Here is a 22,809-nt window from a genome sequence, read left to right as displayed (position 1 = left end):
TATCAGTACGATATACTTGTTTTGAACAGAAATGGAATTCAATTTTAATTTCACATTATTATAACATTGCATTATATTATAATCGAGTAAATATTTCGATATCTGAGAACTGAAATTTTTTGTGAAGAAGGATATTCATCAGGGGAAGGATATTGATATTAATTCATTAATCAACAGGTAACATTGAACATGATTTAAATTTACTATAATTTTATGATAGAGTTTTTTATTATGTTGTAATAATTACACATTTATCAATTATAGAAGTGCGATTTATCTTTAAATGTATATATATGTATATATATATATATATATATATATATATATATATAATATCTATACGTATATATATATATATGCTCTCTAAAACTTTTAGAGTGAATCTCACTCTTAAAAATTGAAAAATTGAGCCACTCTTTTGACTGATTCAATTTTCATTCTGTAAAGTGAAATTCTATTCCAAAGAATTCAGGGAATGTATTTGTATATATAATATCAGTGAGTGCTTTCTATTTACTCCATATAGTGACACAAGTTAACACGAACATTCTATTTTTCTTGATATTTCATTGAAAAATAAAGATAAAAATACTTGTGTCAATTTGTGCCTGCAAATGGAAAACATCCAATTTTAACTTCCTTTCTAACCTTTTATAGTTCTAAGGATAAAAAAAAGATAAAGATTCAATTGAACTCAGAATAAAATTAAATTACATTAACAGAAATGTAAACATAAGTTGCTTTTTTAATTTTTTTACTAATCGTGATAACGATCACCTGCTACTTTCGTATTTCTTTATCAAACATCGTGATCCTTTAACACAATTCGCGATTATCATAAAAATAATGATTATCGACAAATTAAAAATAATCTTTTCAGCTCAATGAATCTAACGATTATTTTAATTTTAAAAAATCCGAGCAACGATCGCATTGTCTTGTGGATGCGCGCGCGCGAGCGCGCGGGCGCTTACCTTAAGATGGCGGCGCGATCGCCGAGGGGAAGACGATCGAGTGAATCGAGTGGAGCCGAGGCGAGGCGCACCGAGCGGAGCGGAGAGGAGAGTGTCACATTCGCGTTCGAGGTTCGAGTGCGTGCGAGACGGTGGAACAATGGTCGCGCGCCGGGGTGATTTACCGTTTCTTGCTACCGTTACCGTCGTTACCGCCGCCGTCGTCGCCGAGGGTGGCTGTGCTCTGTAAGGACCAGTGGCGTCGCGCGTAAGAAGGCGAGGACGAAGAATTGCTTTGTCGGTGCGTGAAACGTAACAGAATGCTTGTTCCTTTTGCGGACGTATGTGCGCGGCACCGGGACTGGATATAATACTAAGAGCTACGCCACGCGACGCGCGTTCTCCGCTTCTTGTAATACACGCCTCCTCCTTGGGCATGCCAGCGCGTTGAGCCAAAATGGCAGCCACGTTAACCGCCGAGCAGGAGCAAGTGAGTATTATCCTGAACCTTGCATGTTTTCTCTCTCTCTGTCTTTCTCTCCGCAGATATGTTTTCCGCGATCGAACGTGATTAGATACGTCGGGATCGCCACTATCATCACCGTCATTATCTTTATCATCATCATCGTCATCGTCGTCATCGCCATCGCCACTGTCATCGTCGTCGCCGTTGCCGGGCCTCGCCTCGAGTCTCAGGAGATTGAGAGGATCGTCGAATAAATGATCGTGAATTGCAAACATTCTACTTCATATTCAAGGACTCGAAGTCTCATTGCCCTTTGTTGGCGCGAAAATGAATCTTATGCTTCTTTGTGACGTGGACATTCTACTCTCTAAATTCTTTGGAATGAAATCTCATTTAAAGATTGAAAAAGAGTGACTCAATTTTCAATCTTTAAGAGCGAAATTTTACTTTTCGAAGTGACAATTTATTTTTAAGGTCTAGTTTTTCATTTTTTCATTAACTTCTGGTTAGGCTAACCTGATAATAATGTAAAAATTATATTTTTCTAACTATGATTAACCACTGAACTGGTTTAGTAGTCACTTTTAGATCTAATTTTCCATTATCTGATTAATTTGTGGTTGAGCTTAACCTGATGCTTCACTCAATAGGTTTCATCCATGACATCATAGATGAAGCTTATTGAATAAAATATCATGTTAAGTCTAACCACAAGTTAACTATAGAATAAAAAACATCTTCAAAGTTATCACTACTATTAGTTTAGTGATTAGTAACTAGAAAACAATGTTTATATACATTATCATCAAATTAAGATTAAATCCAAGCCACAAGTTAACCAGATAATGAAAAACTGGGTCTAAAAATTTTAAAGAGTACGACTTGTGGAGATCAGAAATCATGATCGTCGATCCTTCCCTAAGGTGGAAGAGGAATTTGTTGTCATCGGATTCTAATAGGCGCGTCAGTGTAAATATAAACATCATTTATGTCCGTTCGCTCATCGTTATCTCTCTTGGAACGTCAGGAACGTGCGATAACGATCGTAAACACGCCACGGAAATCGTCGTCTCTTCCGACGTTGACACGGCGCGAAGCTACTTCCTTCCTTATTGTTTCTATAACGAGGAGAGTCGTGCGGTTACACGGATGTTCGTGCGAGGCCGGAAATTCGAATGTTTTGAACGTGTCAGGACGTTAATAATGGGCCGCGTTTCCGGCGGTTGATTCCTTAAGTACGCCCACGCGGCTCACGTTGAGAAATTTCGACTATTTTGAAACTATGAATATATTATTGAACGCGTGTCTCGGCCACAAGTCGATACCGTACTCAGTACTGTATTCCATTCGTGCGCATCCCGGCCTTCGCTACTTAAAAATTCATACCGATATAATGTACATTAAAGTGATCAAGTTCTTAAGAAAGGGAATTTAAAAAAAAATTCAATATTGTCGCAATTAAATTTTAATAGTTGAACATTTTTAACTTCCTAAATTTTTTTTAGTGAATCTCACTTCAAAAGAAAATTAACAATATTATATTTGTAAATAAAATTAATAATACTTAATGTATGACATCACATGAGATGCAATAAAAATTATATTAAGTTACGGGATCATATTTTATTTTTTTGAATTGTATTTTTCTACTGAATGTATTTTATGAATAATATCTGGGATTTTAAATAAAAAAATACGTTACAGTTGAAAATTATATTCCATTCTTATTATTTTCACTTATTATTTCACAGTTATTATATTCATACTTAAAAAGGGGACAATTAATAATCACATTCTTAATTTGGGACAAAATTTGGGATGCATTTGCAAAATGAAACAAAGAGTTAAAATTTGAAACTGTCCCTTCTAATTTAGGACGGTTTGTCACCTTAATGTACATGACGTGCGAATCATTTGAATTCTACGTATAGGGCGCGGTCGAAATACGTGAGTGATGCTTAAATCAAATGGCGTAAAAAAAGCTTCCTCTAATTCCTGTTTGACGACGTTTACTGTTCATGACAAATTTAATCACTGGAATTCTTCTTGGAATACGATTACGAACGTTTACATCGTTAATCGAAGTAACTTAGCTATTTGCTTAATAAGATATAAAGTTATATAATGCTTAATTCAAGAAAGCGGTAGCGTCTCGCACAAAGATTTTTTATGCAATACTTCCTTTCGTAAATGAGATACTATATAGGATATCCTTTATGAAGAAAATAAAGGTATTCTAAAAATAAACTAAATTATCTTTTTAAATCAATATCGTTGAATGATGCAAATGTTAAACAAGAGACTTGTTTTTTATCTGACCTTCTTGGTTTATTTTTGGCCTTTTCTTATGGAAAAAAAGTAAGACGAACGCAAAAAGTTTAGCTAAAAAGAATAAAATTATAGGATTGCTGTAAAACTAGAAATCAAGGAAATATTAGGAAACTTAAAAACGGTCAGAAAAATCAAGGAAAATCGGAATTTTGTGCAAAATTCAAATTTTTAGTTTTGAAGAAGTATATACATATTATAATATGCATAATATCATACTACAGTTTTAGAATACTACCAACTTACAATTAAATGCAAATAAAATCATCAACATTAATAGTAATTTACATTGTTATGTTAAATCCCACAACAAAATATTTGATGGTTTCCGATCAGGACAAAAATATATTAAAAGTATCGAGGAAAATTATAAAACTTTGTCTGAAAATCAGAGAAAAGTTACAGAATTTTTAGATGAGAAATTTGTAATAATTTCTGGGTTAGTAATATAGATCCTTCCTATTTAAAATGATATATATATATAGTAATGTGCATAATGAATGTATTTGATGCATAGATATAAGTATATGCATGCATTGTATTAACGTTATACATTTACAAACGTTTTTACGATCATAGCATCGTTCTAGTTTCAAACGAAGAATTTTAATTAAAGAATCTCTGTATTATTTATTAATTTCAGAAATGTATTAAATTTATCGGATTGGTAAATTTAGAAGTTTTGTTACAAAAACAAATTATGTTAGTCCTTTTGCTTCAAACTGCACAGTTGTTGGAGTCTATTTAATCGATGGCGATGACATCAATACGACAATAATTCTACGTTACTAATTTTCGATTCAAGCAAACTCGATTTGAAGCTTCAGCGGAGTTTCTTGGTAACGAAATTTTCCTGCGTATCGATTTGCGGTGTTCAATTTCCGTCTGGCACGTACATATTTTTAGCGAACACGAGCACTCGTTGCATAGAAACAGAGGGAAATAATAAATCTGCTTAACAAAAGCAATTACTTCCGTTTAAGGAGATTAAGAGTTAATCGAAAAACTTTGATTAATTGATTAATCGACCCTTCATTGTTATAATGATATTGCGTTAAAAAATCTACATCATCGCAATTAACATTAATCTTCGTAAAAAATGTTAGTAAACTAAATCTTAGTAAATACTTATTTGAATAGTACTAAATATTTACTGAATATAAAGATATATATTTATTTGATACAAGAATCATTAATTTCATTTATATAATTATCATTTTTTATTAAATAAATACTGTAAGTAAATGTCTAGTTAGTATTATTGAAAAGAATATGTATTAAGATTTGATAATTTTTTTCTCAGTATACTTAAAATCTGTAAACTTAACTTCCCATTTTCAATTTTTTTTGGCACAAGCACTTAAATTTCTCCGAAATAAAGAAAAGTAGAATAGATAAAGGTTTTAACATTTGAATTAAAAAATATTTAAATGTTTTTCTAAATTTTTTGAAAGCCTAGAAAGATAAGAAGCTTAAGCTAGAGAAAAAAAAATCCAGACTGTAAATGAAGAATGGAGCTCTATGAGTCTCAACATGAATAATTCTACATGAAATATGTTAGTCCTTTTATTTTTTCTTTCTCTTTTATAATAAAATATTCTCAATTATATATATAATACGTAATCAATTTTGTAACATCAATATTCGCTGTTCGCTACATGTCGTTCGTCTTCGGGCACGCGTTTCAAGCCATTCCCCTTATATTCTCTCATTGTAATTCCAGGTTCGCTCGTTCAGCTCTGCTATGCGATTAATTCTGTCATCAAACTGTCTTCTCCTCGTTTAACGCACCGGTATTCGTCGCGCGCGACGAAAAGAAATAATGTCGCGATGAGATCGACGCCGCGCGTCCGTCTCTGAATTCGTGAATTCGCAAACTACGGAGATGCCTTATCGGGAAGGGCTCGCGGTATTAAGAATTCCTCGGCTCCTCTCGCCGTTAATACACGCGTCCAATGCGGGCGGCTCGGTACCGCGGGTACCACCATGCCGATCCCCGCCGGCTGGCATAACGGAAATGACCGGTGGGGAGGTAGCCGGACACCGGAAGTTGTATCGGTAGTATACCCGACGCGTGTACGTACGTGCACGCTCACGCGTCGCCCGTCCACGGTCATTGCTCGTTTTAATAGCGTAAAAACGATATGTCGTCGTGCCGTTTATGCGCCGGCGTATCGCCGATCGACGTCGTCGTCCTGTCGATCCTCGTCGTCTTGTAATCTCGTGATCTCGAATACGAATGACGGGACGCTGCGCTGCTCGGCAATGCGCGATCGAGAACTCCACTCATATCAGGGAATAAAAGCGCTCTCATAATTTTCGATTCGGGTCAAATATTCTTTCTAACGAGCTCCAATTCTCTATCCAATTGAATTCTTTTTTTTTTATCGATGCTGGCAGTTAAGCGCAGATAATAAAACACTAGAAAATGTCTGAAAAAAGTCTTGCATTAATTCGAATTCTGGTTAAAAATGAACATATAAGAATTATTGAATAATTATAATATTCTAAAAGTCTTAGAGTGAATTCTACTTTGAAGAGTGAAATTTCATTTTTAAAGATTGAAAATTGTGACACTTACAAGACTGGCTCCATTTTCATTCTTTAGAGCGAGATTTCAAAGTTTTTAGAGAGATAATTCATTTTCAACCAGAATTCCAATTAATGCAACCAGACTCTTCAAGATAGATATTGTGCATTATTATTATTATTATTATATGTATAATAATTATTGATTACTTAATAATTATAATTCTAATAATTCTAATGACTTAGTTGAGATAATCCGAATTCTAATTGATGTGATCAGAATCTTCTGGTTCTTTCGTTTTCAGAAATGTTTCTTAGTGAACGCAGAACGCTCGCGTTTCTATTCATAAAAAAAATGATGATGAAGATACCGCTTTCACGTGCCTACGTCGTCGAAATTCGACATCGGTGGGATTATATTTCGACATTCCTGAGTCCATCTCCTCTTCCTATTTTTTTTCTTTTTTCTTTTTCTTTTTTCTTTTTCTTTTTTTATTACGAAATCACGTGCGACGAACTGACGAGTCAACGAATACTCGAGATATGCACGTGTTGAGTTCGCGTCGATCGGGTCACGCTGATAAAGATTGCAATTCGCGATTTCCTGCCCGCCGCGCCGTGAAGCGCCATTTTCAAGGTTGACATTGTGCAATGGCGTATGCAAGATGCTGAGCGATTGCGACCGGAATTCTGTTGCCCAATGTATATTTTGTTATCCTGTGCTGATTTCAGCAACGTGCGATAATGTATTTATAGAATAATTATACTCATTTGCTTTTGCCACGAGCGATAAGAACAAAAAAAATGGAAATATTGTGATACACTAATTGTTTTTTTATTACTCTATTAATATTTGTTTTTATTATTTATATGTGTATATAAAATATTTTTTATATTTATGAAAGTTATATATTATATAAAGTAAAAAAATCTTTATATTATTATATCAACAGCAAAGCAACGAGAAAATTATTAGTATTGAAAATATGAATAGATATGCTAATGTGTATATTCAATAACGCAGAAACAAATATTGCAATTTATATAGAAAAATTGATTTTTATGTATATAAAAATTACAATGTATCTTTACATTAATTATGTAAGATTTTCCTTTTGAAATCGTGAATACATATATGGTACTTTCTTTTCCCACAGGCTACAAAGGAATTTATAGAAGCTGTGAATAGGTGTAGAGCTGGTAGACGAGCTGGACCGGTATCCTGGAGCACGGCGGTCAAGTTTTTAGCGGCACGGAAGTTTGAGGTTCAACGAGCTTTAGCTTTGTACGAGCAACACGAAGCCACTAGGAGGAGAGAGGGATTAGCAGTTCTGCATCCTACCCAGGAACCCCTACTCAGTGAACTATACACAGGAAAATTTACGGTCCTGGTAAGACGAGAAAATCAATTAACGCAGATGCGTTTTGTTTAGTTGTTGCAATTTGAAACAAATAATGTATAAATTATTTCAGCCATCAAGAGACGCAACAGGTGCAGCGATAGCTATTTTCACAGCGCATTTGCATCTTCCACAGAATACTACACATCAAACAACTTTACAAGTAAGTTTTACAAAGTATATTTTTAATGATTGAATTAAGAAAGAATTTGTATAGAGTCGTAGATACTTATTTTTATAATCGGAAACATCTATAGTTTCCTAGAAAAGTTTCTAGAAAAAGTAAGCCTTTAAAATTCATAATTATTAAAGTAATAAACTTTCTCATCTTTTGCAGGGTGTTGTATATCAACTAGACGCTGCCCTTGAAAGTGCAGAAACGCAGAAGCATGGGCTAGTTTTTATTTATGACATGTCTGATAGCAAGTATCAGAATTTTGATTATGACCTGTCTCAGAAAATTCTGACACTTTTGAAGGTAAGTCGATGAATATATATTTTAGACACAGTAGAGGTTTATTGTAAGATAATGCACGCGTGATCTGTCTGAAACAGATCATTAAATTTGATAATTTAACTTCAGCACTTATTAAAAATAATAAGAATTATGATAGAGATACATGTACACGAGCATTAAGAAATATGAGCGTAGAGAAGATAATTTTATCATGAAAGCAATCTATGACAAATTGTTTGAGAAACTTGAAAAGACGCGAACAAAAAAAGAATGAACAGTCAACTACGCGTGACTTACCTAAATAATCAGGAAGCGCGAAGTTTGTTTCCTCCTGTTCTCACCAAGGACATAATATATGTCCACAATTTCTCGCCTTCTTATTGCAAAATTCACGCGCGGGAACGTCGTGTAGAATCGTGTTTCTTTTTTTTCTTTTCTCCGTTTTAGACACGCCAAATTAAATTAGATGATGAAATAGCAATGTCATAGATATTTTCTCCATACATTACGCATCGATTTACACACCGTTTTCTCTCGAAATATGCGTAATACTTTTCGGTACAACGCGATTAAGCTTAACGACTAGTGTTCGTCCAAGCGAAACAGAGCACCACTGCTGCCCGGAGTTAGAAAGCAAGAAAAGAGCGTGATCGAGAGTGAGAGGAGAGTGAGTCTTGCGGCGAGTGTTCATTATGTATAACGATATACGGTCTCATTTCTCTATTCCCGCCGACATGACAGAGGTGCTCTGTCACGCATAAATGTCGAATGCATGAAAGAAAGCCGTTGTGCTATTCGTTCTTCAGCCTGAACAGCGACGTGTAAAGGCTGATTGAAATAGCGCCATTTTGCAATTTTTATACGAATATCTTTGAATAATTACATCCTATGTATTTCTACGTATTACTATATTACGTAAATCTCGGAACACTATTAGTAGTAAACTTTAAATCATTAGAAATCAATCAATTATAGTCAATCATTCTCCTCATATTCGACTGTGATTGACCAATACCTTACGGCTTAAAGCTTGTTACACTTATTGTGTTTCAAAAGTAAACCGTGAACATTATAATACAGCTTGTATATAAAAGATTACTCAAAAATATTTTCTCACGGATGTAGATGTGAGAAAGAGAACAAGATCTAATTACGAAGAAATACATTATATTTATATAAATACAGAAATATTGTATTATTAGTCACTAAAAACTTCACAGAATATCGTCTTTCTTTTTAATGATAATTACTAATTTGCAAAGTGGCACAGCGTTATACCTGCGATCTAAATCTCTTAGAAACAGATATCTTATTCTGGCATAATGAAGAACAGCGGTAAATTTTCGCGCTTCCAGAAGAAAAAAGTTTCTCCAAGAAGAAGCGTAATAATTATGCGAATTACATGAGCACGAAGTGCCATTTAGCGACGTCTAAGTGCGTGGTCCGATTAACATTCACGTTGCGTGCAATTTCGTCCGACGTAGTGCGGCATTATAGTTATTACCACCGCTGAAGTTAACCCAATTAGTTATCGCCGGTCGGTCGAAATAGTCTCGTGCGTTAACGCTTTGATGCGGCCAGCCCACTTATGTAAAAAAAAAATGGTGTCATAGGCGACGTAACTGATTCACATGAGCTCCTTCGTGCAAACGTCACTTTCATGCCGTCATTATACGGATATATATATATATATGTATATATGTATATATATATATATATATATATATATTAGGTGTTGGAATTAATTCGTAGCGTTTTTAATGAAAGAATGTTATTTATTTCACATGAGCATTAAAAAATACATTAATGAAAGTACTTCCCATCACTTGTAAAACGCTACGAATTAATTCCAACACCTAATATATATATATATACATACACATGACGTCTTTTCACCCTGACTTTCACACGTCATCGATTCTTGCATAATTTAATAACGCCTCATCGTTCTCAAGGGATGAAAATATTCCCAATCTTCTTAGCATGTATGAAGCTAAGCTCGTTTGTAAAAATATTCTTTTCCCCAAGTCATACGTCATACCTCGTTGAGATGCTGATTATGTCGCTTCAATTGATAATACGTCATAGCTTCATTCTTCTTTTTTTTTAGACTCCTATATTTCTTGGCAGGCCGCAAAATCCACATTTAACTCTCACGCGCATGAGGATGTACGGCTCGAAGAGCGGTGAGACGCTTAAGGGCGTTTACGCTTCGCGAAAGGTGGATTACGCGATTACGCGACGAAGCGCGTCGAAGTAGTGCGTAGGGTGCAACTTTCAAAGGTTTCTCATAGGAGAGACTTCCTCTTCTAACAACATAACGTCACGTATCGTCGACGTAACTGTGGAAAAAAAATATTGGATAATCTGAGGAGGCGATTACAGTCGTTACAAATGAGGCACATCTTTTTTTTTGCTCTCTTCCCTCCGAGATGATATTATCGTCGCTCGTTATCGAGAGAGCGTGAAGGTGCGAAGGACCTTCACGCGCCACGCAGTTTAATCGAATCCTAATCGCGCGGTGAACCGTGCTTTCAAGGTGCTCCGCTTGATAATGGCCTTTACAAAGGTTTAGTGCGCGGTGATATTTGCATCTCAGTAAGCCGCGTAATTAATAGTCGAATTCGGTAGGCGTAGAGCATCTTCGCGCGCTCTGACGATCAAACGGATGTCCGCGGACACTATTCAGAGATAATCCTCCGTCGGATAAAAATCGCATCCGTGAAAAGCACGTCGGGCGTTGGCGAAAAAAAAGCGATGATATCGCGCTACGATGATGCGAAACGAAGCGTTGACTGATGAGAAAGATAAGAAAGATAAAAAAAGATAAGAGAATCGAGATAAAAAATTGTGACGTATCTCCATTTATAAATCGGTTGATTAGATTAAGAAGTGAGAATATGAACTCTCTTCTCAACGGCATGTTTTTTTCTAGCGACAATCGTAATATCGATCACCGAACAATTGTACTAGATTCAAAGGCTGATGGCAGAAGATAAGACATAATTGTCATAATGGGCGTAAGTTAAGGCAAAGAAATACGTATACATAATTGTGAAAGTCTATTGTAAAAAAGTCTATTTTCTCTGCCTTACCTTACATTCATGCGACAGTTAGCTCTCATTCTCAGCTTAATGTGCGTGTCTACCAATGATATAGTTTAACTTTAATCTCGATTCAACTAATTCTCTATTTTTTCTAGTTTTAAAAATCAGAAAAAGATAAAATGTAAATTGAATCGAATTAAATTTAATCTACTAATGTCTATCTCTATCAATATAAATTAATCTCAGTTCAATTTACTCTTTTTTCTGTAATTTTTAATATTGGAAAAAGATGAAAAGTTAAATAGAGATTAAAATTAAACTATATTGATATAAATGGATATTAGTAAGAGAGGTGCCGATTACAGTCACAGTTAGATGTTGGAATAATATATCTGTATATATTTTAAATTTTATCTAAAAAATATACAGAATGTAAATTTTAGAAATATAAATCTACGTGGATGAAAACGGGCATAAGAGTAATACAATTCAATCTTGTGTGCTAAATCATTTTAAATCATATTAGATGTTGGAATTAATTCGTAGCGTTTTACAAGTGATGGGAAGTACTTTCATTAATGTATTTTTTAATGCTCATGTGAAATAAATAACATTCTTTCATTAAAAAACGCTACGAATTAATTCCAACACCTAATATGTTAATTAATTTCGAGATTACATTCAGGTAATGAAACAAACATCTTAAGATGTTTAAAACGATATTAATATGACTGTTCTGATAATTATTTTAGTGATCAAAATATTTTAAAACTTGCAAAAAAAGTAAACGCTTTCTAATATAAAATTTCGAACAATATAAATAACAAACGTAAAATGAAAAAATGTATTCAATACATTCATGAGTGTGTATATATATATATATATATATTAGGTGTTGGAATTAATTCGTAGCGTTTTTTAATGAAAGAATGTTATTTATTTCACATGAGCATTAAAAAATACATTAATGAAAGTACTTCCCATCACTTGTAAAACGCTACGAATTAATTCCAACACCTAATATATTGGGTCATCTAAAAAGTATCCGCGGTTTTTTGTCACTAGATGTGTGTTGATGGTCATATATCTAGTGACAAAGTACCGCGGATACTTTTTAGATAACCCAATATATACACACATATATATATATATATATATACATACATACTCATGAATGTGTTGAATACATTTTTTATATACGCGCGCGCGCGTGTGTGTATTTACATATATATATATTAGGTGTTGGAATTAATTCGTAGCGTTTTTAATGAAAGAATGTTATTTATTTCACATGAGCATTAAAAAATACATTAATGAAAGTACTTCCCATCACTTGTAAAACGCTACGAATTAATTCCAACACCTAATATATAGTATGTACAAATATATCTTAATCGTATTTTACTTTAATCATATTATACGATATTTTATCATGATATGCTCATGATAATAAAAATTCTCTATATACATTTACAGTTAGACATCGCTCTCTTATCTCAAAGATGACATACAACTTTAAAACTGTGTCAATTAAGAGAAATAATTTTATCTTCAGAAAGCGGATCTTAGTGCTTAAATATTTTAATGTGAATTTATGTACGTATCCAATTCTGCAAATATGTGTTGAAATCTTTTTCAGTCTTGAAATGCAATCATGAACCGAATTAGAATAATATCACCTATTAAATGACAAACAATTTAATAATATTAATCGATAACCATTTTAGGAAGATATTAATATGTGATTATTACTTTAATTCTGTTAAAGTACTAAGATCGACTGAAAATAGAATTATTTCTTTTAATTGATTTATTTTCATTGGTTTAATCTCAAATTATAATTGTTTAGAAAACATGATTTTTAAATTATTATGAATGATTAAGTCTAAACATTACTTCATTAATAATTGAAAGTGAACTAATTTAACATCATAAGAAAAATCATCAAAATGTTACAATTCAAAAAGAGTAATTTAAAAAAAAATTATTAACTCAAAAAGGATGAGTCTTTAGATGTTGTGAAACGGAAATGACATTTAATCATATATTTTCTTTTTGCTAATATTATTGGGTTAGTCAATAATTTGCTGTTTCAAGTTGAAAAATATTTCTTCTCCTTTTCCGGAAAATTTAATTTTTTCGAGCTGTGTCACGTTTGAAATAAGAGAGCGATATATAAAATTCACTGAGTAGAAAACGTGTTAAAAATAAAAGCTCGAAACTACGAATAGCACGCTTAGACCTCCGGTCTCTGCGGACAATTCTGCAATTAATGTTCGCGTTAATCAACAATTACGCACGAAAATTTCACGCAGTTTCACCCAAAGCTGTGAATAACCCGAGGTGTCGGGATATTCCAACGATCGACCGGAAGCCGCGTGGATGAGAGGCACTGGTGGGCAATACGTCACCGCGTATACACGGTTGCTGCACCTCTACTGCCGGTGGTAATGATAGAGAGATAGAGAGAGGGAGGGGAGGTGGAGAGGAAAAAAGAAAGAAATTCTCGCATAAGGGATGTCGGTGGTGAAAAGAAGGGGTCGCGTGTGGGGTGAGAGAGCGAACGACGGCGCGGCGCGGCGCATGCGTTCCCGCGGCGCTCCGGATAACCGTCGACGCCGACGACGCTGACGGTCAGTAATCGTCGTGACCCCCTTGCGGCCACCACGTCGCATTCGGACACGGACGACCCGATTCTTCTCCCCTCCTGCCGTCTGTTCCCTCCCCCGTTCGTTCGATCGCGTCCTTGTTCGCGTGCGAGGCCAGCCAGTGCTTTATCCACGGCGACGTCGCTCCGTTCACCTCGGTGACGGCAACGACAAGGACAACTAGAACGACAGTCCTTGAGCCCGCTGCCCGCTGCTGTCAGCAGTGCGGTTCTCCCGCGCCGCGCCGGTGTTATACTAATCTCGCGCTATCGATTAACCCGACCGAGTGCCGGCAGTGATTTCAACTAACTGGAGCCTCTTTCGCCCAGAAGATATCGACATTCGACAAACTTGACAATCGACGGCAACGAAGACGGACTGTCGATCACGACCCCGTTGGCCCTGATACGGGCAGTTGATATGCCCGCGATTTTGCCCGCGACTCCAGCCGCGTCATCCGGTGGCGGCTGTCTCCGCTACTCCTCACGGTAAATTTCGACTGTCAGCCGAGATCGATCGATCGACCGTCTATCCGACTGACGGGCGACAGCCAATTTGTATCCGCGATTCTTGGCGCAATTTCCACGAAACGACGACGCGGATATGGCAACGCCAGGGAGCGCGGGCGGAATAATAAGCGCGCGGACTCCGCGGCTAATTCGAGACGCCCGCTCGAATGTGTTCCGCGCACTCACCTCGCTCCTAAAATTGTAACGCCAAGCCTTGCGGAACTGACGCCGATTTCTTCCCGGAACGTGGAATCGCGTCAGTGCGCCCCGTCCTCGTTACACGCTTCCTACCTCGATGACGTTTGTTGTATACGTAGCGGCTGTTACGTACCACCGACGGCGGTGGTGGTTTCGTGGTAGTGGTAGTCCTACTGGTGGTGGTAGTGCTGCTGCTGACGTCGTTGGCGTTACGGTACTTCCGCCCTCCGGTCCGTACCTCGAGGGTTAAGTTATTCGGCTTCCTGCATTTTATGCGCGTTACGAAATACTTAGGAAACTCGTTCGCCTCAGTAACTCGTTGATTAAACGCGAAAAAAAATCACGGCCAGAAAGATGTTATATTTCTCTTTTTTTTTTCTTCAGTCAGGTACTTCCCGATTCTCCGATAATCTGATTAAAAAGTCGCGTTTCTTTCGCACGTAAATCGTTTCGCGTCGCGTACGTGCTCTATAGCTGGCAACTGATTCGTCAATGTGCAATATATGATCTGTTCTATTATTGCAATGTCTTTGAAAGGTCGTAGTGAAACCGTACTTTTAGAAATTATTTACGCGGAATCACGGATTCGTGCGCGATACTGTCTGCCAGTATTTTTGCTGTTATTAAAAATTTAGAAAGTATTTTAATAAATAAAGGTTTCATATCGAAATTCAGTAACGACAAATTTATGAATTGAATCAATAATTAAATTGAAAATTATTTAGATATTTAATTAATAGTAATAATTTTAAACATTCCTTTAAAATTATAAAGCAACAATTATCATGATTGTAATAAAATAATGTCTACTTGTATAAATATTATAATATAATAATTATTTATTATAAAATAGAAATGATAAAATGAAAATTATAGGACGAAATTTTTTATAAGTAAATAATAATTTATTATTATATATTATTACGTATTATTAATTTTAATTTTTAAATCTACTATGACTGGAATAGGATGTTAATGAAATCTTTATCGGAATATTTTTTTCTAATTTCTAATAATGAAAAACATCAAGTCATGTTTTTTTATGCATCAATTTTTCAGGGTGGCTATCCGGCAAAATTAAAAAAGGTCTTGATAGTGACGGCGCCGTTGTGGTTCAAAGCGCCCTTCAAGATCCTTCGATTATTCGTTCGTGAAAAACTGAGGGACCGAGTATTTACAGTATCCATCCCTCAGCTGACGTTGCATATCCCACGAGAATCATTACCACATCGTTTAGGCGGCACGTTGGAGGTACAGCATGAAGCATGGCTACTACATTGTCTTAAATCCATGACGAACCGAGGCGGGGGTGAACTGTGTGAGGTCAGTACCTAACGCAATTTTAAATTTGTCTTACATATATTCTTTGTCTTATAACTCGCGAATGTTCAAGATGTAAAAAATAAAGATTCTAAAATTTTTTAATCATTGTATTTGGACTTATTGTAGAAGTAAAATATTTTATTTGGATTATAATTATTAGAAAGATAAAATTTTATTATTACTGGAGTTTTCGAATGATTTTATCAATAATTTTAGCAATTTTAATCTCTAATGTATATGATTTTAGGTCACCCCAAGAGTAGGTACACCTGTGTCGCCCACGGCGAACGATAATACGGTTCAACAAAATCCTAATGGAACTACAACGCACAGTAGTTCGACTAGTCCTATAATTGATAAGAACAAACAGGTGAAAAATGGTGTGTCGAATATCAGCGACATCGAGATCACCACCGCAAATGCTGATGCTTGGATGGGAACCGATGAGGCACCTTCCCCAGTTCAGCCTCCGTCCTCAGCTAGTTCTGGTTTTAGTGACGACGACAGTCTTCATGGGGATCCTGGACTTCAGGCTGTTACCATGGAGCAATTTATAGCGGATATTCATTCACGAGGACGCGCTGGTCTCATAGCGGAATACGCGGAAATTAGACAGAGACCACCTGATGGTTCATTTAATAATGCAAAGTGCGTAACAGCAATGTTTTGCATTTGTACAATACCCATTAATCTCATTCATGTTAATTAATATATGTTGTGTCGTTTATTTCAGGTTAAGGTCTAATCAATCAAAGAATCGCTACACCGATGTGCTTTGTTATGACCACAGCAGAGTTTGCCTTTCACAAATAGACGGAGACGCGACGTCTGATTATATAAATGCGAATTTTGTTGACGGTTATAAACAGAAGAACGCATTTATCAGTACTCAGGGTCCTCTTCCGAAAACTTGCGGTGATTTCTGGAGGATGGTTTGGGAACAGCAGACGTTAGTCGTCGTCATGACTACAAGGTAAATTGCTTTACTTGTACGCTTTTGGTACATCTTGCATAATGCATGATTTGAAGTTTTGAACAATTTTACCAATATCATATTTCATGTTAGAAACTTTACACGTAACTTTATTGTTTCACGCGCATGAATGTATCGTTCTTGTTTCAGAGTAGTGGAAAGAGGGCGTACAAAGTGTGCACAGTATTGGGGTCCGGAACCAGGTGATGAAGTACAAGCGGGTGGCTTTACCGTAACCACCCTTGAAGTCGATACAAATCCAGATTACACAATATCTATGCTTCTTCTTACAAATAATAAGGTACATTTTTTATATTTCTTTTCTCTCGGTTATCACAAATGTCACTATTACTTACATGTTTAATTTTTTTTTATTTCAGACTGATGAGACGAGGGAAGTTTGCCATATGTTGTATACAGTGTGGCCAGATTACGGTGTTCCTCAGTCGGCTAAAGCTTTATTACAATTCTTGTCTTTAGTCAGGCAACAGCAGAGTAAATTACTCGCTAGCAGAGGAGACACATGGGCCGGACATCCTCGAGGACCACCTATAGTCGTACATTGCAGCGCTGGTATCGGAAGAACAGGTAAATAAACGCTTCTTGCAATCAGAGAATTGTGATCTAGTAATTGATATTCTTATTTCCCGAGACATAAAAATTTATATATGAGGTATGCATTAAGTTGGCGCATTTTTCCAGGCACATTTTGTACCTTGGACATTTGCATATCGCGACTAGAAGACACTGGAACCGTAGACATACGAGGAACTGTTGAGAAGATTAGAGCACAGAGGGCCTACAGTATTCAAATGCCGGATCAGTACGTCTTTTGCCATCGTGCTTTGGCGGAATATGCGCTTTCCAAAGGGATGCTCAGTGCGCAGCATCTCTCCATGTTACCTCCACCGATCGAAGAGGATTCTGATTAAGAGAGTAATGAGTTCTGCTATCATATACCGGATTGATGTTCTTCCCTAGTATGCGTGTGTATGTATATATAAATACGTATACATATATACATACACATACGTATACATGCTATCCTTAAAATAGCCTATTTCTACCTTAAACGACTGAAAGTTATTTTTTGCTATTGTATCCATCGATGTAACGATTGAACCTCTCGCTATTACGTTAGTCCTAAATTTCCTATGAAGCGGATTGGTCTTTTTTCAATACCAAATAAAATGAACAGGAAATGTTTCATATTCCTATTCTTTATGCTCTGGCAAATTCTATGTAAAGGTGCATCAAAAGGCACTGATCAAAGATAGATATTTTACTAGTATAAGAATCTGGCACAAACATTGATGGATCTTATTCAACTCTTTCAAACTTAAATTAGAATTTATATTTTTTAAGATTTAATGCTTAAATTTGAACTATTACGAAACGAGATTTAATTTCTAAATACTTTAGTTTATTATATCCCAATTAATAAATTATAGTTTCCTATTTTTTTTTCTGCAAATATTGTATGGAAATGTACGTATGAGAAATTAAACGATTTGAGAGAGTTGAATTATCGATCTTGCTAAAAGAGAAAGAACCGATATATATACATATATATATATATATATATATATATAAAACTTTTAAAATATATGAAAAATATAAATGTGATTATATACATTATATAAAGTTCACAAATTAATACGAATGTGGTTTAACAGTGGTCATGATATAGCCACAATTAATTAAGATTTGAAATTAGAAGTATCATATAATATATGATAAAACGGCTTCTGCCTTATGAAAATGTAGATTATTCTAGAAAGTAACCTACATATTGATAGATGTTTTTGGGTAACCAAAGATTATCTGCTGCACAAATTTAGAAAATCGAAATTTTTTAATGTACGTAAAATTTGGTTATATATACAATCGCGCGGGGAAAATTCCGTTTTACAGGGATTAATAATCAGGGATCATATTGTAGATTAAATAATTTCCGACGCGACTAAAAATGACGAAGCCTAACGAGTGTAAAAGGCGTTAAAAATTAAATTAAGCCTTTACTTTAGTCGAGTAAAAACTTCGAGTTCATCTGATAGTATGATATATGTATGCATATACATATCTGTCTATAAACTCATATGTGTATGTATAATTATACATAAATATACATATACGCTTCATTATGAAAATCGTAACGATTGAAAATCGTATATACCTGCAAGCATCAAACGTTTGAAGACATTTTAAAATCTAGATATATATAAAAAAATCTTAATACGATGACTATGTAAATTTTGACTTTCAACGGAGATACTACAATGTAATAATAATTTTAAAAAGTACACGGAGACGGAATACGAAAAAAAACTTAACTTGTTAAATACATTAGGGTATTTAAATCGCGTACATGATACGCGATTTAAATATAAATTGATTTTGTATGTAACTCTGTGAGTAATTATTCTTCAAATATATCTCATATTTCCAAGGTATTGCATATCTTTGTTCTGTGAGATGTCTTGGTAATATGATCAAGAAGTGAAATACATGGAAAGTTGAAATGTTATTTTCAAAATCTCTTGATTTTTTATTAGTATGATTATTATAAACATGAAGTATGTACGTGTAACCTTGGATATATGTTAAAAACGTTGTGTCCGATCTGTGTTAATCGTATCCAATAAGTACTCGAATCATTTATCCGTTGAATGTGTACAAGACCTTTGCAAGGAAACTGCGACATATGCAATAAAAGTTTTCTTGCACTGGTCGCTCGATGTTTGATGAATTACAAACTTTATCGTGGGCTATTATGATATTAGTATTGTAAAGCATTGTGATAGTCGGTAGAAGTCTACGAAAATTTGTATCTCTATTCTTCCAAGTACTGCCATTGCCAACTATGCTAATTTCTATTTCTAATCACGCTGAGCTAAATTCTTCGCGGCATAATCACGGTACGGCCAGTCCGCTCCGTGTATATATACGTATATATATTTACTAACTGATTTGTAATAATTTATTAATATTGAGTTAGAACAAGATATATATAGTGACGTAAATTGATCAGAGCGACGAACATGTGTAGAATGCAGAATCCCTTGATTGGGATTTTTCTATTTTAACATACAAGACATTCGGAAAAATTCGTTGTAGCGAAAAATGTTTGTGAGAGACCGATCGCGAGTGTTCGCATTGCTAGTTTTCCGTGAGGTCTTCCGCTGAAGCCTTTCGTAAGACGAATTTCCGAACATCACTTGTACGATTTTGTAGTTTCATGCAGAGCGTTGTAAGATTTTATTTCGGTAGAACGAGAAAATTATTAAAGACGTCTTCGAATTTTATACGAAATTCATACGCGCTACTGTACCGCGAGGAAGCTTAGTCATGTTTAAATAAGTTAACGATACTTGGACGTAATATTTATAAGTTCCTTCTACCCTTAGGTTACCTACAAAGGGCATATTATCGATATTGATTATCGTTTATTATGTTACTACGTTTACGTAATCTAATAATAATCAGCATTATCCTTTTTGTATTTATCTTAACTATTTATTGTATCGATTGATTTAAATCTCCATGTGATGTATATATACGCACATAATTATCATGTATTTTTGAATCTCCACTCTTAAGGATGTTCGATGGACATATAGCACGTTATATTAATATTTATACTTTAAACAAACTAAATGTATACATAAAGTTGTGTCCATAACATTCTGTTTTTATTAAACAACACATTTTTGTACTTTATTTGTTATTATTTTTATTGTTATAAACTAAAATTTAAAAAATAATAACAAAAATCGAAATGTTTTTGTATAAGTACTTTAAACATTTAAAATAACTTATACAAAGTTTCATTGCGATTCACTTATTAATTACAAAGATTTAGAACAAATAAATATTTTCTTTATTTACCAGACAACTAATTTTTGCGTCGCAATGTAACTTTACATAAACAATCTTGAATATATAAAGTACTTATATTAAAAAATTGTGTGAGATTTCTGATTTATTTTATAATACATTTCCATATATTTCTGTTAAAGTACAGATGTAAAAAATTCTACTTTTTTAGAATAATTTTGTGACCCGAATAGTAAACCGTTACTAAAAAAGTTTGTTAGATTATTTTTAAATACAATTTAGAATAATCTGTAATTTTTTAATAATTTTTTTTTCACTGTTTTGAAATATCTACCAAACATCCTTAACAATGGCATTCGTTTAGTGTTCTTTTTTTTTTCATCTATTTTTTGGGAAGGTTTCTTTTATACGAAGTGTGAGAAATGGAAATCTAATTTGGCGTTCGATCGTCTCGATCAAGTGTGAATGTACAGTGCGATTTTTATAGCTATTTTTGCGTGTGCCTCCCTCGCATCCTAATATGTTATATTTAATGACGGATCAAGCCGCCCGTCAGTGAATGTTGTCAAGACAGATCAAAGTTTCTCGTAACGGACTCATGAACGAAATGATTAATTAACGCGGAGTAAAATAATTATACTGTAATACGCGAACGCATTCGAGTGCGTGTGTGTTAAGCTTTGGAACTGAGGGTAGGTAGTTTAAAATAATCGACTCAACAGTATTATACCTCATTAAATGTTCGCGATCCTTCTCTTCTCGCCAAATCGATTTTCTTCGCCGGCATCGGACATTTGAGATTTATTGTCCATCTTTGAATATGTATGCGAATAGATGATTCAAACGAGAACAAAGGTATAACTTAATAATTGATTATTGCGATAAAGTCTAGGTGAAAAAAGTCTATCAAAGCGGAAGGAATAAAAAGAAAATATGTATGCAAATTATACAGTGGACTGTAACTCTCGAACTTCCGATATATTTCCATTCCTTCAACACGTTTTAAGTTGCGAACTTGTACCATTGTTGCTACGTCTTGCGATTCGTTTCGGTAATTTGCACTTGTAACGTATTCGCTATTTGTAAATCTTGAAGATTCATCACCGATGTTATATGTCTCTATATCGAGGTATTGATAAAAGAGGTTGATATAATCGTCTAATTATTATTTAACGCGATAGATACCCATTTTTATATTACAATTAAATGCGATATTAAAAAATCGAAGCGCAAAATGAAAGGAGCTGCAATAGGAGAACCCAATGTTTTATGTGTATATCTGATGTATGCAACACGTGTCATAATAATTAAGATTCTCACGAGATGAAGAAAAAGATTGTTAAAATATTACGAAAATGGAGAAAGTAAAAGCAGCGAGGGAAAGAAAAAAAATTGTATATAGAAACGATATGACTTTAAATTACTATCTCGCACACATGATTGTATCTAATAATTATTTAATATATTGCAAATATAAATGGTACAAATTCTGATGTTTTATTGCATTTTGAAATCATGTCAATTAAAAATAAGAATCAGTGTAAATATTTAATAGTGTAAATATTTAATATTTTCCACAGATTCGTATATCATGTGTATTATTTTTTTTATTTGATAACTATATTTTTTTTAAAGCGAAATAACTAATACAAAAAATCAAAATTACATGATATATAATAAACTTAACAAAACTTGTAATTTCAAACATGGTGTGCACGTGCATATCATGTATATTTATATAATTCTAGTTAGAATCTAATAATTTTTAAAATTCAATTTTCTGAATTTAATAACTTTAGAAATATAGGGTTATAAGTTAGAAAGATAGATTTTTAAGTTTTGCTGTTGGTTATTCTGGAGGATGAAGTTAATCGACGGAGCTTAACTGGTGTTGATGAAACTGGCCCATAACTTTCATAATTCAATTTTGCAAATATAACTTTTAGATTGAATATTCGACTATAACTGCGGTCAAAGTGTTACTACAAATGCTTTCAAGCGTTTTGGTTGATCAATTAGAAAAAAAGAATTTTACAAATTGATCAATCAAAAATTGCTTTAAAACATTTATCATTAAACATTTAGCATCGCGTTGATCATACCCTATGGCGTCCCACTTAATGTTACAACGCTCGTAGAAT

General features: G+C 34.4%; 1 protein-coding gene and 1 long non-coding RNA gene across 2 annotated transcripts in view; one reads left to right on the top strand and one right to left on the bottom strand.

The window, feature by feature from the left end:
• Positions 1–15,588, bottom strand: part of LOC147911014 (uncharacterized) — a 42,294-nt gene extending 26,706 nt beyond the window's left edge. Inside the window, exon 1 of the long non-coding RNA XR_015545647.1 lies at positions 14,524–15,588. This is a non-coding gene — a long non-coding RNA (uncharacterized LOC147911014). The remainder of the gene's footprint in view (positions 1–14,523) is intronic.
• Positions 852–22,158, top strand: Ptpmeg2 (Protein tyrosine phosphatase Meg2). The gene is made up of 10 exons (XM_011070385.2): positions 852–1,443; positions 7,434–7,667; positions 7,750–7,839; positions 8,014–8,154; positions 15,595–15,858; positions 16,106–16,506; positions 16,592–16,831; positions 16,982–17,132; positions 17,212–17,419; positions 17,534–22,158. Exons 1-10 carry the CDS (start codon positions 1,411–1,413, stop codon positions 17,761–17,763), a joined length of 1,992 nt encoding a protein of 663 aa, XP_011068687.1. The 5' UTR covers positions 852–1,410; the 3' UTR covers positions 17,764–22,158.
• The last annotated feature ends 651 nt before the right edge of the window (positions 22,159–22,809 follow it).

Source organism: Acromyrmex echinatior, chromosome 1 (assembly GCF_024713525.1).
Source record: "Acromyrmex echinatior isolate Ae372 chromosome 1, ASM2471352v2, whole genome shotgun sequence".
NCBI lineage: Eukaryota > Metazoa > Arthropoda > Insecta > Hymenoptera > Formicidae > Acromyrmex > Acromyrmex echinatior.
Note: the sequence above shows the minus strand (reverse complement) of the source record. Positions and strands in the feature narration are given on the sequence as shown.